General features: G+C 36.5%; 1 protein-coding gene across 3 annotated transcripts in view; it reads left to right on the plus strand.

The window, feature by feature from the left end:
• LOC119642344 (probable RNA helicase armi) overlaps positions 1–18,774 on the plus strand; it is a 25,283-nt gene extending 6,509 nt beyond the window's left edge. Inside the window, exons 2-3 of one of the 3 annotated variants that reach the window (XM_038041482.1) lie at positions 16,778–18,445; positions 18,518–18,774. In XM_038041482.1, coding sequence (XP_037897410.1) covers positions 18,305–18,445; positions 18,518–18,667 — 291 coding nt within the window. In that variant the 5' untranslated portion in view covers positions 16,778–18,304 and the 3' untranslated portion in view covers positions 18,668–18,774. Of the gene's footprint in view, positions 1–15,271; positions 18,446–18,517 lie in introns of those variants that run through there. The other 2 variants (XM_038041483.1, XM_038041481.1) reach the window with 2 other exon arrangements.
• The last annotated feature ends 521 nt before the right edge of the window (positions 18,775–19,295 follow it).

The following is a 19,295-nucleotide window of genomic DNA, read 5'->3' on the forward strand; positions in this document are numbered from 1 at the left end:
AATCGCCATCTCTGAAAGACTTTGTAGAACAAATGACATTACGGATATGGGATGTGACGGTTGGTATCAATCGCCATCCCTGAAAGACTGAGAGACATTTGTTTTTTTACTATTGCTCGGGACTCACCCACCAACCAGGGACAAACAGGCGAGCCTAGGCAGCTATGACACTGGCAAAGGTTCCGGTTCTTTCTTCCAGCACCCCGCGATTTAAACCGTAACAGAATCCTAACGTCAGAAGTAATACCGTAAAACGATAACAACGCGACAAGTCGGGTCACCTCGCTGGTTCCTTGCCCCAGCCATTTCAAACTTCCGTCCAGTAAAGAGGAACCAATAAAGCTAAGAGATCTTACCACCATTCCCCCCGAAGGTCCTGATTATTTATTAAAATTTTCTTGCAACGGATCCTGGATTGACTGGGTATACCCCGCCTAAGGAAACTCGTTACAATATATATTGTTATTCGCACACTATTGAAATGACAATCATTTTAACGTGTATGTCTCGATTGAAACGCTTTTTTCGATTCGGCAGCAGTCGAATTATATCAACGCATGAACGATACTATCGAGAATGATTGCCGAAACGAATGCGCACTCGATGACAACTCCTCTAGGTCGACCTCCGTGGCGGTGGATACGATCGCTGCTTGGGTTGAGGGTACTCCATTGCTTTGGCATCAAATTGAGATTCTCGTTCGGAATGTTTGCGCTATCGACGTGCGTGCAAACAGTAGAGAATGAAAAGTAAGTAAACAAACAAACGAAATAAAAAACATCAAACAAATGTGATGAAAATATTAAAATTTATTTTAAAAAAAATTTAAACAAAGGCTAATAAATTGAATTAGATAGACTCCTTATATGAATTGTATACCTTTTTTCTCTTAATGGCTTAGCATTTATTTGCATCTATAAGCGGTTGTTCGCAATATACAATTTCTTTTCATTTTGTCAAACCAAATCTCACGTACATTCTAGATTTTTTGTTGTATCGTGTACAGACGTACGAAGTAATCGGTGAGCATCCAAAACTGCCAAAGAGGTTAAAGGTCAATATTTCAAGATATGCAGGTGACAACGTGTTCAGCATTAAATAAAGTCTTTATGTTATTTTTTTGTTCAAAAAAAAAAAAGAAAGAAAACAGACAAGATAAGCAAAAGCCTAGCAAATGGGAGTGAAGTTTTGAGTGATCGGAAAAAAAGAAACATAAAAGAACTAGTTTAGACTTTCAAAGAAAAATATAGAAAAAAAAAAGAAAAGATGAGCAAAAAGAGTAGCAAGCGTTATTGAAATTTTTTGGAGTTATTGGGAAAAAAAACTAATATACAAACGGTTAACAAAAAGGGAAATGTACTGGAAGAAAAGCGGAGGTTTTCTCGGAAAATCTACGGTCCTATATTTTGACCAATCAAAAAAAAGACAGAAAACTTTGTAAGGAATCGTTTCGCTCCTTTACTAATAAAGGAAATTGCATCCACGCACATGTCTACCCGTAGATTCCAAGCGGTCAGTCTGGTTTTTCTCTCACATGTCTTTTATTTATGATCATCCTTCTCCCTCATCAACCGTTCAATCCAAATGTATATATTAGAACAAATATAAACGAAGACTTAAAGGTATACAAAAACAAAATGTATAAATGTACATACATTAGAACATACATAACCGTTCAATACAAAGGTATATGGTAGAGCAAATGATAAAAGCATATACAGTAGAACATGCGTAAACAAAGGGCATAAATTTTTGCCTAAGAAAACATATTAGGAGCATAGACCTAACGGTCACCAAATCACGCGATTTGGTACCTGAGTTAGCGTTTTACAAAAGTAGATTGAGAGTAACTATGTCAGTGTTGCGAACAGAAGAATAGGCATACAAAGAAGCATAGCGAGTCTGACACTCACATACATAACGGGGGACAAAGCATAGATCAACAATGACAATAGAACAGACGTAAAAATGCGCATGCAAGCAACAGGCAATAGGAAAAGGGTTTGTAAAAGTACACGTGGTATCTATCGTAGGAAGGCGTACGTAACGGTTCTGCGGCTTATGAAGGAAAAACATGCGATTTCATATGATTTGGTACCTAACTAGCAATAAAATACACGTAAGATAGTATTAGTAAATACCCGCAAACATTGTCCGATAAAACCTAAGTAGCATACGCGGAGATCATACGATCTCGTACGTAAGGTAGTGTTAACATTAAGATATGCATAAGAGAAGCATTTGTATACAAGTCAGAGCTGAACTAACAAGTTCGATCAAACCTAAGATAGCATACGTAACATTAGATATATCAGAATACCGTCGCAATACACATGTAAGCAAGTGCAGCCTAGAACATACATGTAACGGAACAGCGGTGGTGATCGCGGCTATAAAAGAGCGTGTCGCACCACGCTCAGCATTTCAGTTGTGTCATAGCAGTCAAGAGGCAATTGATCACGGACACAACTAGTTGACTTTCACTGAAAGGGTTTTTTTTTGACTTCACGGATAGGGGATGGAAGGTTTAACTTAATCGCCATCGCTGAAGGACTAATAGGACTGTTGACTTTACGGATAGGGGATGGATGGTTTAGCTTAATCGCCAACCCTGAAGGACTAATAGGACTGTTGACTTTATGGAAAGGGGATGGAAGGTTTACCTAAATCGCCATCCCTGAAGGACTAATAAGACTGTTGACTTTACGGATAGCAAATGGAAGGTTTAGCTTAATCGCCATCCCTGAAGGACAAATAGAACTGTTGACTTTACGGATAGGGGATGGATTGTTTAACTTAATCGCCATCCCTGAAGGACTAATAGGACTGTTGACTTTACGGATAGGAGATGGAAGGATTAGCTTACTCGCCATCCCTGAAGGACGATGGACACTCACTCTTGCGATAAGACGCGATTAGGGACCCTGAAGTGGCCCTGAAGGCCAACGCAAGCTGCTATGACGCTCACGGCGTATTCCCCTCTTTTACAGAAACTCGCGATACGGAAACGGGAAAGAGAAAGTACGATAATAAATGGTCTACGAATAAGAAGTAGTAAAAACGCTCCAGAACAGTCGGGTCACCACGCTGGTTCTTCCCCCACGCCTCTTAAGATTCGCGTAAATACCAAAATTTCCTTGTAAATTTGAATAAGTAAAACCATAAAACCGAAACCGAAGGTCCAAGTAATCTTTATATTTATTCTAGGAAAGAGTCCTGGAGTGGCTAAGTTTACCCTGCCCAAGAAGACTCGTGACAAATTATAAACGAGTTGTGAAACTAAAAAAAAATTGTTTATGAAAAGCTATTGAAGATACGAAAAAGAAGAGAAAATGATCGTGTGAAATATTTACAAGCCTTAGAAAAATAAAGTTTCTAAAATTTTATTAACTAAGCGTTAAAAAAAAAACAACAAGAGACTCATCTAAATAAGGGATGAAATGCATTTTGTATGAATCGCATTCAAAGGCATTCATCTGCACATCATTGGTAAGAGGTAAGAACAAGCACAGAAACAACGAAAACGACAAGGAAGTAATGTGCTTATTATGGGCAAGCAACAACAATTTGGTGTATGCAATGCGCCATAAGAGCACACCCAAATCTAAATACCGCAACGTAGTCGCCTAAAAATCGTTCGGCAGACAAAGCCATAGAGAAAAAACTGAGGCGAATTCGCGAGTCCCAACCTCGGCGAGGTGGGATGTTGGGTTGTGTGCACGGGTAAGAAGGGATCACGAGGCAAAGTAGTATCAATGTGTGGACTGAAGCGAGGACGAGTGGTTTGGTTTGAAAAAATAGATTTTTATATAAAAAAAAACACAAGTGGCTGATCGCGAACGAAAATTTTCGAGAAATTCGTTCGAAATTTAAATTAATGTGAAATAAAAATACGAAAAGGAAAAAAAGATTTTTGATAGAAAAGACACAAGTGGTTGATCACGGACGAAAGTTTTTGAGAAATTCCCTCGAAGTTTTAATAAGTGCAAAATAAAAAAATAAATACAAAAAAAAGGAAAAAAGAATTTAATAAACATTGAATATCGTAGCGTAACAATTGGGGAAAATTCTACTTAATAGGAAGGTCAAGTCAATGTCAAAAATACAATACTAGAAAGAAAATAATAGTTAAAAGAAGAAAAAAACCGATATATATCCAAGGAAAAAAGGACAAATGAATGTCAAACCAAACTATAAAAAAGAGGAACACAAGGGAGAAAGAGAAAATAAGAAAGGAACAATTAAACATTTCAAAAACCCGAACCAAATATTTCTTGTGGGAAAAAATAAACAACGCCTATCTTCTAACAACGGTAACAACTATAAAAGAAGAAGGATCCAAACCAATAGAAAAAATGAATAAAAATTTCTAACACTGAATCAGGAATTTATAACAATAAGTACAACCAATTCCAACGACTCTTCTCCTTCAGGTGCCCGCACAAATATATCAAAAGAAAAGGAAAACGCTCACACCACCACCATTACAGCAACAACAAAGCAGCATCAACAACACACCAAGTGCCAATATCACCAACACTACCAGCATCAGCAACATAGCGAGGATACCACCATCCTAAACGACGGGAATTGCAAGCGGAATCAAGTCAAGTGAGTTAACAGTGAGTGTGGGTGTGCGCTACAGTACCGGCAATTAAAACCAATCTGCTTCTTGTCAATGGCTGAGGGCCTGGGTGCACCACCACTCATATCTATTAGTGGTATCGGTTAATGAATTCAGATCGATGTTGTTTCGGATTTTCTAATAACGGGCAGCGGAAGCTGCTACCAGTGAGAGAAACGTGAGGCTTTTACCTATGTTTATTAGACCCTTCGCTTGACGGATCAAAAGATATATAAATATAATTACACCTTCAGTTAACCAACCAAACGAACACTACCGGAATCCACGCAAAACAATAGTGCCCTAGTAGGAATAAACATAGTTATTAGAAGGAAAGAATCAAACGAAAATTAATTAAGGGGAAAAGGCAGAATATTAAAATTTTATCCAACCATCAACAAAGTTAGATCTTAGATCAGGATTTTTACAAAGAATTAATGTGTACTAAAGCTATAGCGCGGAACTTGGAATGGTACGAAGTTGCTTGCGAAGGAAACAATTTCAATTACACGCTTAGCGGTCATAAAGCGGCCTAATAATATCAATTTAGTGTTAAAAATTTGGCACCATATATAGGATTTTTGCCATTGCAATCAAATTCTTATGAATTGTGAAAATTGAAATTCCAAAAATCTAAAAGAAAAAAGGTAAAATAACAGCATTGAGTTATAAAATAAATACAAAAAAGGAATACAATAATAACAATATGGGAAACACAATATTGGCAGCCGTTCATTGATAAATAGTCAGTTAAATAATTACAAGTATAGCGAAGTCCCTTTCCTCTTGAAGAAAAATTAAATAATACACACCAATATATAATATAATTTTTTCGGGGAAAAAACTTGAAAATATAACGTGTCATGATTTTATTTTGAAAGAATTTCTCAGTTACCAATCCTAAGAAGTGTAGCGGGCGAATGGCCTACATACCCGGTCAGGAGGTGTGGTTTTTAAAAAAAAAAAAGAAAATTCGGATGTCTTTTTCAAAGAATGCTTCCAGGGACAGGAATAATAATAGTAAGGTTTTGACGAAGCGTTCCCAGAGAGGATAGATATAGGCAGGAATCATCCTTTTCGCCAACTCCAAATACATTGCACATTAATTATAACATAGGCTCTTAAACCATTTTCCTTTTAACAACATTTGGGAAGCCACTACTGCTTTCGTTAACAATCACTAGTTCTGAAATCAAAGTCGGGGAGGCGGCGAAAATCTGTAAAAGGAAGAACTAAAGTAAAGATTGCAGGGAAAAATAAATCTATTCCATAGGTAGCTTCGTCTTTGCTTCCGTTGATTTGATCTAGGGTTCCAAAGTTTGGGTTTCTCTTTTCTTTTTCCTCTAATTCAAAGCTCTAACGACTTATCAACATTTGATTTCATCTCAACAAAATCGAGTACATCCAGTGAAAACTAGTTTTAATTGCTTACAAGAATAAGAAAGCTTTTCGCAAGAAAGGCGGAACACGAAGGATCAATGTACAGTCAATGAAGACACAAGCAGCAGAGGGAGCAATCAAATATAAAAAGAAAATTTTTCAAATTAATGATCTCGAAAATCACACAATCCCATTATACAAGATCTTCTTAAACCCTTGACATTTTTCTTTAACGAGTACCAACATTTTTGATAGTTTTTTCTGAGTATTAGATTAACATTATCATAATATAAAAACAAATAAAGTCTGGTTCGAAACTGCTCCTTGCAAGTTAGGGACAAATATCCTTAAAGGAAAGCGCACATACGGGTGGACATATCACTAGCGTTTAAAAATTCAATAACAGAAAATCCAAGATACGAAACATATTTTCCAATGTTCAGTCAAGAAAACAAATCTTTGTTGAAAAGTAAAGAATAAGCGAACCTAGACTAAGATACTACCCCTATACCATAGGGATAACCGAACTTACTCCCCTTCAAAATAAATTTCGATCATCGTCGAAAACCGAAAAAAAAACGAAATTACAACCAGCCCTGCAATTATTTACAAAAGAAGAAAATCAGCAGGAAAAAAACAAAGAAACAAGAAAACTTTCGAAAAAAAAGAAAAGAGAAAATCAGAGCGCCCAGGGCAGTTCCCATCCTTGTTTAATTAGTTGTGCTACTAACTTCAGTTAAGCTCGCGTATTAATACACTTCATCCGGCAGCTGCCCAATTGTGCAAGGACGAGCTCTGAGCTTGTTTAGGGAATGCGACCTGGGTATTACGGGTACTGTGCCGGAGATAAGGGCACCCTTAACCCATTTCATAAACCAGGACCGAAACCCCGCATTTACCAGTAACGGTACCGGGGTCGGAAAGCAAAAAAGCACCGGCATCTTCCTGCTTCGGAACCAGTCAATAATTCCAGCAAAAGCTTCCAGCTCGCTACCCCGGTTGGCGGAGCACACCGAGTTTTCCCGACAACCACCCGAGGAGTTCAACCGCGTAGTGACACAGACGGTGTAGGACCCCTGGAAAAGGATGGTGGGGTTGGAATCCCCGAACGTCATCCGGGTCAAGCACACCACTACAAGGAAATTAAAGCGTGTCCATTTGCAAGATGCTACATCCGTCACTGAGCCCGGAGTCCCGTCCTAAGCGGAGGAGCAGCCCCTCACCTACGTAAATATCAACGGCAACTGTTAACGCAATAACAAACAACGACAAACCCCAAACGAGCAGCACGAGCATCATACCAATGAGGTAACAACAACATCACCAGGATTTACCCCAACAAGTCTCGTGGAACAACCGTTTGAAACAGCGGCGTTACAGCAACAACAAAATCATCGACAGCATCAACGTTTACCAACGCAACATCAGAAGGCTCTCACCGTTGGCAAAAGACGGTTGCTGAAGCCGCTGCCGCAACAAACCCAGCCCAAAATCTCACGCAACTATAATTACAACATCAACAGCAACAACCACCGCAACAACAGGCAACGACAACAATTTTCACAAAGGTCACAAATCAACAACAACAAAAGTCATCCACAGCCAAGGGTCGGTCAACCCATTGCGAGCCCAGAGTGGCCAACGTTGATACAACCCGTACCTCTCTGGCTAATAGTCCGGCGACTCAATGTCGGAAAGCCAGAGGTACACGAGAGCTGATGGGACCAACGGCCAACGGTCCGACACTCCGATGTCGGAAGCGAGTGCCATTCCCGATGACTCTGCAGCATCACCAAAATGATAATACCTTGCCCTGCTCCGGCAACAGGCTCTGCGCCGTCATGAATAACAGCACCCTGCTCTGTGCAAGTAGCAGGCTCTGCGACCATATCTCGACGCAACATCGACGTAACATTCGCAGCAGCAGCAGCAAGCAGCCGCGCCACACCATGGGTAGCCTCAAGCCTACTTCTACAAAATCATGCAATGGTTAGGCAGTGGAATTAGGGGGCTGCAGTTTATTGGTTTAGAGATGCAATTGTTCCTGGGTTGGCTTTAAAAAAAAAGACGCGTTATTCTTATATTCAGGTTGAGACTTCGACTTTTTCCGGGATTTTGTGGAAATTTGCAAACATATGGTTTTGCATTTATGCACACATGCAAAAAAAACGAAGAAACCAGGACTCTTTTAAGTTTAAAAGTGTTGTAACGTGCAAAACCAGCGAAAACCTAATCTTGCCGCCAATGCAAGTATTTACAAAGACCATACATATCCACAATATATCATAATATATATATATATGTACACATCTAAATATATAACATATAACATTACCATACCACTATAATAACACTAACATACATTTTACAATCATATCCATGCATATCTAAATAGTCCATACTATTTAATAGTCAACATATATATATGCACTTATATGCACTCTTTCCAAATTGTGCTAAATCTACGTAGACAAACAATACTACAAATAACCCTGTTGACACAAACATTTCTGCGAAATAAACGAATATAAACAATACTACAAATAACTCTATTTGTACAAACATATGCAATGCTTCCGAATAGAGTGTTCCATACGGCGCGCATATAAGCCTTGCTTCAGAAAGGCTTTTTGTCGACCGCTTACATCAAGAACATTTTGAAACAATGCCTACAGTCTGCTTAATTACACAACAGTGTGCGTGTATTGTTTATTATGGCAATGCGGAGGAAAAAGGTTTATTGTGTACAGACGTGATTTATAGTAGCGCAATTTGTAAAGACAATTATTTGCACTGTAAGGAAGCGTTTTGCTTCCTTATGGAATAGAGGTCCATCCACCTAAAACGTTTACCCGCAGCCATCAACTTGGCAGTCCGATTTGTCCGTGCATGCCTTTCTACTGATTCATGAGCAGCCTCCTCCCGCATAAACTGTATAAACATACACGAGCATAGAAATATGTGGAAAAAAACGTATAAATGCCTATAGGCCATGCAAAACATATACACATGTGTAAACACATATCTTTAAAAATATATAAGCACATACGATCATGTAAGAATGTATAAACTGTGTAAACACACTCGACCAGCTAAAAATGTATTAAAATGTATAAAAATTTATAGGCCACGCAAAATGTATAGAGATGTAGGAAAGCACATTCAAAAATGTAAACACACACGTATAAACATGTATAAACACATACGACCATATAAACAGAAAAATGCAAAAACTCTACATAAAATGTATAAAACTATAGAAACGCATTCAAAGTAAGTGTTCACGGACAATTTGACCTTTAAGAGTAGTTTCCCTGACTTTAAGGATAGGGAATGTGTTGGCTAGCTGTTCGTCGCCATCCCTGAAGGAACTTTTAGGACTATTGACTTTACGCGAAGGTCCAAAACATTTTGTTTTCTTATAAATTGTCTTGAAAAGAGTCCTGGAGTGGCTGTAGTTACCTTACCCAAGAGGACTCGTTACACCACACAAATAATATAATTATTCATAAAATTTCTCAATCGGTCGTTTACTCGCGCCGCGTGAATTTAAACCGCTTCTTCTAAAACAAGTTTAATATTTTATTCGGAGAAAAATTAACCCTATATATTTCCCTTCTTTTATTTTTTTTAAGAAAGTGCTTTAATTTGGTGTACACCTAAATGTAAATGTTGTCACGGTTGTAGCTCTGCTTGTCGGTAGAGCGCTTTAATATTATGAGGCTTAGCTTTCTGAGCCGCATGACAAAGAAAGAAAAAAAAAACACACAAAAAGAGAAAATATTTTATGTCGGTAGCCTGTCGTTCGTCCGTCTAGAGTGAGCCCGTCTGTATCTGTCCTATGTCCCCCTATGGATAAACAGAATGAACTGCACATACAACTTCTTCAAACGTTGAAAATAAAAGTCCTTTGTTTTCAAATTTTCTTCTTGAGCACAATTTTCTTACAAAAACTTCTTTTATTGCCCGCTGCATATTTTTTATTTAACTATTTTTCTTTCATTTATTATATAAACGTACATTTATGTATCAGCGATCATTAAATTTTTTATTCAGTCACTTTTCGGTTTAATACAGTTTATTAAATCCGTATACATATTTATGTAACTTAATTATAGAACTTAGGTATATTTGATTAATTGAACACTTTGCACGATTGCCCTGGCTTTATTTCGCTTCCTCTTTTTCTTGTTTATTTCATTTTTGCCTCGTTTGGACATATTATTTAATCTTGATCAATTTTAAGAGAAAGAAACTTTGCTTCTGTATGTATGTGTACGGCTTTTACTCATCATGAATGCAGAGATCACACAAAAAAAAATAAACAGACCAATCGCACACTTTGGTAAGGTTCACCATGGAAATGTATGATTTAAATCCTTGCTACGACGTGCTACTAGCTTAAGCAATTGTTACCATTATGAGGAATCTTTTATGTCACCGTCGAGTTTCTTAGACACTATTTGTAGATTTGATTCCTTGAGTGAGCATATTTTTCACTGACGAAATCACTTCCACGCACTTCCTCAAAACTAATATTTTTAATTTTCATAGTGTATTTCTGTACATCTTTAATTTACAGTTAGTTTTAAAGGAATCTTTCCATTGTTTCTTTTTACTGCTATATTTATACTGTGTGTGTGTCCACACAGAAGGTTTTTAATTCGAATATATTTTTCTTTTTTTTATTTTCATTTTTTTCTTTCTTCTTTAAATTTTGATTACAATTATTTTCAGACTGATTTGTCCGCATGATTTTTGATTTGTTTTTTTCTTTTTTTTTTATTATGATACATAAATGAAACTTTTCGAGCACCCCTTTTACTAAGATTCCCTTTTTTTTTCTTTAATTCAATATTTCGTTTCCTATTTAGATTCACTGCTGTGTCTTGCAAAACATTTAAATTTTATTATTCATTAAATAAGGTTGAAGTTAATCGCAATCCCTTTTACACATATTGATCTAATTGCAATAAAAATTTCGCGTAGTCCGCACACTGTGTTAGTCATTTACTTTAGGCAATCCAAACTCAGACTGCCTGTACTCTTCGCATGATCTTTTTCTTTTTCCCTTTTTTTCTTTTGCTTTATGTTGCTATATAGCGGCCCGCCGCTACTTTTGCAAAAAAAGGACAGTATACCCCAAAATCATGCGATTTTGCATAACGGGATGCCGTTATTGCAATACTTTAGGCTGACATGGACCGACCGACACCCTACCCTAAGTTTATTCGCGGACATTACAATGTACAAATGCATATATTTTGCCCTAAGCCTGTACAACATTATGCCATTCTATAATGTACCTTTATCACTTTATAATATAAATATGTATAGGTCATATTACACTGTCAGTATGTATAATATTGTTGGCATTTTATACAGTTCTTCATTATTAACTTGATATACACACAATATTACATTCTAGATCTGATATTATATTTCAAATATTTTATGTTATCAACATATCCTCAAACATTAAAGTTCATCACATTATAAGATTACACTATATTGGTCTTTATTATTCTCAATGTTACATTATTATTATATTTCATATTATTCAGATATTTTATTACAATTACTGCATTCATCTATACTCTTTATTTCTCATTTTATGTCGACATGAGTTCTTCTCTTATAAGTTATAACTGTAAATATTTACTATGGGTATTACATAAAGTTAGCTTAAGTTATCCTTACGTTATTTCCCACCAAATTCAAAACATGAATATGGCTGTGACGATATAAAGGGCGCAGCAAAACGCATTATTTTTCAAACGTCATTAGCTCTAACTGATCGTTTCCCTTAACTGTTGTAGCTTAGGTTTTATCTCACTGTCGCTTGCGAAAGTATGTAGCAAAGCGGATTACCCCAAAGGCGATACCTCGAACGTATCATAAACCTCCTGGAAAATCTACAGACATAGTCTGTGCGAATATTAGCTAGTGCTTTCACAGCATAATCACAACCGCATTAGCCCTTGGCCATAGCTGTTGGCTGCACTGAGTGATCAGGACAGACGGCCTCGAGCGCTTCATCCCTTTGTTATCGCGGTCGGCAGCGTTTGTTAGGGCAGCTAGCTACTGCCAATAGTACTCCAATAGTGCGCATGAATCCTTGACGTAACTGTCGTCTGCATCTACACAGGGTGGGCGAGGGTCACTGTTCACAAAATAATTACTACGTTTGCATGGAATGTAGCGTAAGTGCGTTGCTTAAGTCGTAAAAACTTGTAACTGGCAGTCAGTAAGCGCTAATATTTATAAAGCGTATACTATAACATCAAAGATACTCTCTCTCTTTTTCTTACAAATGTTTGTAACGTGAATCCTGTGAGTAGACGGGCTTTACACACAATGAACAGGTTCTACCAGGTGTAGTTATTTATCTAATTTGTATTTATTTTGTAGTAATTTAAATATTGTTTCGTATATTATATGACTTTTTTATTTTTATTTAAATTAAATATTAAATTTAAAAAAAAGAACAACAAGCAATAAAGGCAAATTTCCAATTTAAAATATATTTGCCATATTGTATTTATTTAAGTCGTAATAGGTGTTCAGCTATTTTTAAAGTGCTCGCAATTGGTATGAAGAGACATAACGTATTCGCTTATAGTGGGCAACTATATCTTTCGATTTACACTCCATAAAATTTTTCAGACAAAACCTCCCGTTACGCCTATTTAAAAAGTTGCAAAATACGACAATACGTTTAACAATAAATTCGGCGATTTCTGTATTCATACAGAGCTCTTCAATGTGCGGGTGGAATACTGCATGTTCTCTTTATGATTTACTTGTCCTTGAACGACGAACATTATTGTCTTGTTTTTTTCGAGCATACGGCCGCAATAAATTCCTATACACAGAGCTTTTCAGGAATATAATCACGGGACCGAGAGTTATGAGCCAAAATTTAAAACAATTATCGTGGTTTTCCTGTATCGTTTTAGTTTTTTCTGCGCCGTGTATGTGAATAAAACATGCCCATTTTTAGCCTTATTTTCTTAATCGATTAAGGAGAGCTTGCGCTTGTTTATTTCTGCGACGGGTGTATTAAGTATGTGCGGACGTATGTAACACGGGGGAGGGCTTATGACAGACCGATCTCTTATTGTACCGATCGTTTCAGAATCAAATGCTTAATCGATCTAAACCTGTCTATCCGTCTGATGTCTAACAATGTACATTTCCGCTCAAGCTGCAGGTCGGAATTTTTGAGATATTTTCATGAAATTTGGCACAATGACGTGTTTTGACCAGGACGAATGGTTACTTCGGATCGGTCCACTTTTTCGACCACTTCCCATATAACACCCCATTATGAAAGTCGTTATACGGAAAAAACTTGCAATTTTCAAAATTCCTCGGCAAAAGTGGCTAAATAGTACTATTTCAGCATGTAATGTTGTCTCAATTGGAAGATGATTCTATGCCATTATTTGCGAAAAAAATATATTTTTAATAAAAAAAAGTATTTTATTGCAAAAAAAGATAATTATTATGATATGGTTACTTATACTTTAAATTATTATTGTTATTATAACATTTTTGAACTAAGGAAATGAATTATTTGACTAACTAAGAACAAATTGAGCACCGGCAGGTCACCGACTCTTGGAAAAGAGACCTTAATTGTTTTATATTGCCCCAGCTCACAGTCGAGGGTTTCCTCATAACTTTTAACAGTTGCGAATTTGTTTTTATAAGCAAGGTTCATAGCTTGAGGATAGCTTGAGGATAGGTACGATTGTGAAACGCAAAGCACTTTCGTGAACTATGTGGTTAAGCAAAACTTGTCCTGAGGCATCTATCACGGCATAGGTAGGCGGCATACCGTTAGATTTGGAGCCGCTTGTATAAGAAATAAGCCAACCGTCACATTCCAGTGTTTTAGATTTTGCTTCAACCACATTCCTAAAGACGTAATTTTAAGCATCCTTGTAAATAAAAAGCGAAATGTGAATTAGAATAGCCGTTCAAAACCCACGGAGATTTAAGATCAAAATTGCTAAAAACTTCTTGGTGAATGTTTAATTCCTTTGCGGCATACAAACAATGCGAGTGAAAAAGGAATTAAATAATAATTCATATCTAAACAAATAAGAGAGAAAAAAACATGGACACAAAAAGCAAGAAGGCACCCCTACAACAATCCAAGTAGCAAGTAAACCCATAAGCCATTTCAAATATGCAAAAGCTTGGCAACAGATAAAGTAAACAATGTCAATTAATTTTCGAATCATAAGGAAATATTAAGGTTAAAAATTAGTTTAAATACCACGTAGGCAAATCGCGCGTATTAAGCCTAGTTGTTTTGATAAACTTTAAACAACCCGATATTGAAATTAAGCGATAAGCATCATTCAAATTTCTGCAAAAAACCGTAAACGGGTTAAAAAGTTCGTAAGTATATTTACATTGACCCTGGTTAATGAAAATAAAGTGCCTAGAGAAGCGGTTGGGTACATTAAAGCTTATCTCACTAAGTAATGTGGACGAATCGATAGTGCTATTAACTAACTTGATTAAGAAGGAGATACCGAGAAGAATAATAGTGTTTCTCAAGAGAAGATAAGGATAACAGAAGCAACCGATTTTGCAGATAAGAGCTTATCCGTTTCATTAAGTGCAATGGGACGCCAGAGGCCTGGAGTTTGAAAAAGTGGTTAACTAAATCAAACGCTTTACTAAGATCATGACGACATCCGCAACTGCCGCTAGAGAAAGTCTTGAAAAAGTGACTAGTAAACTCTAACTCGTGACAGTTGATCTTCGTTTTAGGAAGCCATGCTAGAATGGAGAAATGTAAGATTTGATAGCAAAAGCTAAATGCTGAGTAATAATTTGCTCAAAGAATTTAGGTGAGAAACTTAACATGGCGATGCTTCTACAGTTCTCAACGTGATGTCTGTTTCCACGTTTTTGAAGCGGAATAAGGAAACTACTCTTTCGACAGAAACACCTGATATCAAGGACCGATTAAAAATCTTTGAAATGACATCGTAAATCATACTAGTCAGAGCACAATTTGAGCACATATAATGGAAGCCCATCACGCCCAGCCGCAAAACATTTTTTTTAGAGACCTCAAATATGTGAAATGCCGCTTTTTGAAATGACCGAGTTAGTGATCAGATACGCATAGTTGACAGTTAAATTGGAATCCGTATGTGAAAAATTTCTGAAGTATTCAGCAAACAGATTTGAGGTTTCAACATCATCAGAAGACTCATTAAAAGAAACAAACGAGGTATATAAAGAGATTTTTCTTTTGGAGTTGACAAGCTTAAAAAAATATTTAGGATTAACAAACAACAAGGAGTTTATCAATTCAAGGTATTTGCTATTGCAGATCCTTGTTATTACTTCGGTGGTTGAGGTAATTAAATCTATGGCTTGCAGCAGTAGGCGAAATAGTCGTAAGCAGAACCATTTTTCATAAACTTGTTTAAAAATTCATTTTCCTATTTTCGTAATATTTAAATGTTTTGTTAAACCAATGCGGACACTTGTTTTAAGGGCGAGGTTGCTTGATCGAAATGGTTGCGGAAATAGCAAGGTTTAATACATTATAGAAAGATGACATTAGAGTTTCAGTATTTGCAACAGAAAAGTCGAGCAAAATATTTAAGCAGTTAAATATTCGTTTTGTTAAATTCATAATATTTATTGGAGGATGTTGGATTTGGCACGTTAGAGTACTTTAATGGACCATCGTGCCTGTAATAAAACGAAATACAAATTGTTGGATGATACGGATCATCACATAAACTAAAATGTGGACAGCGACTTACAAGTATCTCCGGGAGGAAGTAAATTACGATCAAGTAATTCATTGCAGAACACAATCCCTCTATCAAATGTTGAAGTGGGGACCATACAGCCAGAGTTATTACTCTTATACCAAGTGACTTGTGGCAAATTGAAGTCTCCTAATGCTATGAGGGCAGAATGTTTCTTATCAAAAGAGATATCCGCATTTGGGGCAATATAGGAGGAAGTTACGTATAACTGTTTATTGGCAATTTTCGCCCGAATGGCAATAAATTCAACGTCGGAAGAAGTATGAAATTCAATTGAATAGAACGGAATTGCAGCAGATATGGTATGACAATTAAAATACCAGCACCAGTATGATCCAATCGACCATTTCTAAAAATTTTCAAAGAATTGTGAAAAAGTTCTGGCGAATGTAAATCTGGCTTTAAACAGGTTTCAGTTATAGCCAAACAGAAAACTCTGTGGTCACTGAATTTAGGAAAGTGGATTTTTGAGTTTACACCATTAACGTTTTGGTAACTGAAAGTTACTAGGCCTTAAGAAACGTTCAGTTTTACGGGGACGATCCTGCGGAATGAATTCCGTCATTTGTTTAAAAAAATTTCCATGCTTTCTGTCGGTACTAACACCCTAATCATCTTATGTTGAGATAGAGCCAACTTGAAAATGCTAACAAATAGACGAACGGAACTTTAGCAACAAAATAGCTTTTTATATTATCCTCAGAGGTGACCGGCGTCAATCTTGACTCGAATATTTCCTTTCCGGGGAGTACTGCCGTTAAGAAAATGTCATCCGCTTTGGGAACGGTAGGATTTACAGGTAGTTGAGTTGGGGAGAAATTAGAGGCTGTGACTGCACTTGCTCGTGCATCATATGCGAAAACGTATATTCCATCTTCACAATCCTTTTTAAATTAATAAATTTTTCATTTTCCCATGACGTTTTCTTCACTACTACATATTTGTTTCACATTTATTATAGCGGGACTTTTAAAAAAATGTACTGTAAGCTTCCGTTTGCTGTCAATTTGTTTACAGGATTATGCAATTTACAGTAAACTTTCTAATAAATAAAATGGGGAGAACAGCGAAATGGACCCAGTTGAGGATTTCATTATGTGAGTATGTAGGCTCAGTGGAAAGAATTAGAATATTATGCATTATCCTCTTTAGAAATTCGACATAAAAGTCTTCGCAATTAACTTAATATATTGGAAAGATATTCTCTTGTAAATAACTTATAGTTGTTCGTGTTAGCAATCTCAAAATTTTTATAATAAATGACCTATTCAACCCTGGTAATACTAAGAAAAGCAATAAAAAATCAACAAGTAATAGACAGTCTAGGAGCAACAGTTGGAGCACATTGTTCCAATCAAGATTCTCACTTGTTAGAAAGTAATCAATAGTGGATGAACACTGAAATGTGTCAGTAAGCAACTATTTCTGCAACAGAGACCATTCTAAAACACATGGCTCCTTTGTTAAAAGATTTGCCGGTTGAAGTAAATCGCATTTAAAATCTGAAGCAAATCGCAATGGAAATCTACCTTCAGAGCATTTTTTTACATAGCAAGCATTATATCTTCTTCCAACCGAGTGCACGGTTAGTTCAACGAATACAGACTCACGGATCCCTTCTTCGAGGACTCGAAACATTACCCTATAATAATGTTTACGGGAAATCTATAAGCCAAATTTTCTCTATCTAGGCTATGCCCGATCATATCTCGACAAACTATACCTTAGTAAAACGCATCAGATATATTATTTTTTGCCATGATCCACTTATGGAAAAACTCTCAGAGAAAACATATCACCTACTAAATCCTCTTTCTGTTACATACATGACATCACGATTGAGAGACCCACACGATTTCTGGAAATTACCAACGTATCAAAACTTCATGACATCCTAACAATTAGTTTACAAGTTGTAGTATCATGTATTTGACAGATAGGGGACTTATTGAGTGATGTGGTACTAGCTTCAAAAAGTCTCCCAAGTCCATCTGTGCATATGTTAGCAAGACATACTTTGGCAGTTCAGATATGCAATGTTAAGATTACAACTATCCTACTTGAAGCAGGATAATGCTTCGAGTAGTACAATAAAAGTTCGGTAGGATAATCAAATACCATAAATTTAAAAAGAAAGGCTGGCACGTTAAAAATGTGTAAATAAATAATTAGACTTCATCACACCGGCTCAGAAAGACGTGAAAATCATATGAACACTGAGCACCTCTATTGGCACTTGGATTCGCTCTGAATAGATAGATCATGGTTGAAAATTTCGAAAATTTGGCAATTTTTCCATTTTTGTCATCTTTCTACAATCTGCTCAAGCAGCGCTAGGTGCCCTCAATGATGTCGGATACATGTCCGATACAATCCATTCTGTCCTTGGTACACAGCACGCCAATGCATCAAATTTTCTCAGAATATCTCCAAAATTGCAACATATAGGTTGAACACAAGAGTAAAAAAAAATTCCAGAGAAGCTAAAATGCTGAAACAACTTGACGATATACTGCCGCAATCACCAACTCGACACAAAACACATGGCGTATTCTTCTGCGGAATGCGTAGTAAAGATATGCAGGTAGAAGACTCGCCGTTCTGCTATAAACCTTACGAAGCGAAGGACGTAAGTTGTATTTAGTTTAAAAGCAGAATCCCTTCTATTTAGTATTTTATAACATTTATTTCATTTTTGAAGGTTTTCCTAATGACAGTCAAATTGTATCGTAAGGATATTAAACCAAAATCCATTGGCATCATAACACCGTTCGTAAAGCAAGCTGAACAATTGCGCGACCTTTTTGTTGATGTCGACGTAGCTAAACTTGATACTGTAGAGGAATTCTAAGGACAGGTATAACTTTCGTAAAATTACACTAATGTTGCAACTAATACTAATGTTGATTTCGCTTGGTTGTTTTTAGGAACGCGATATAATAATCTTATTAAACAGTCTTAAACAGTCTTAAACAGTCTTGAACAGTTGTAAACAGTTGTAAACACTTTGCAAACATAGCGAAATTCCGCATCGAAAGTATATAAAATGTCATTAAATGCGTTGGCTGGTATTCTGCATACGAATCTTATTTAACCAAAATGTCAAAGAAATGATTGAGAAAAATCGTAGCCTAGAATATAGTTTCACTACTTATTACAGATTGATTTTAATGGACGATTGCCGCGGCCCGAGTCAAGGGAATATAGTTTATATATATGTATATATATATAGTTTTGTTACTTAATTTTCTTCCATTAGATGTCATGGCAGAGATGCTCTTTGAAATTAATATAAAATTTTCTGCTAACTGAGCTAACTGTGAGTCAAAGAATTAATTCGAGTACTGTTTGTGCTGTTTGTTATAGCCGACGTTAATATTTTTACCGTTTTAGCACCCAAAAAGCAGTGCTTCTTATCGCGTAGCAAGTGTTGACAATTTTCGCATCTTGAAACATATAATAAAACCGAATCTTCTGCG

This window comes from Glossina fuscipes, unplaced genomic scaffold (genome assembly GCF_014805625.2).
Source record: "Glossina fuscipes isolate IAEA_lab_2018 unplaced genomic scaffold, Yale_Gfus_2 222, whole genome shotgun sequence".
NCBI lineage: Eukaryota > Metazoa > Arthropoda > Insecta > Diptera > Glossinidae > Glossina > Glossina fuscipes.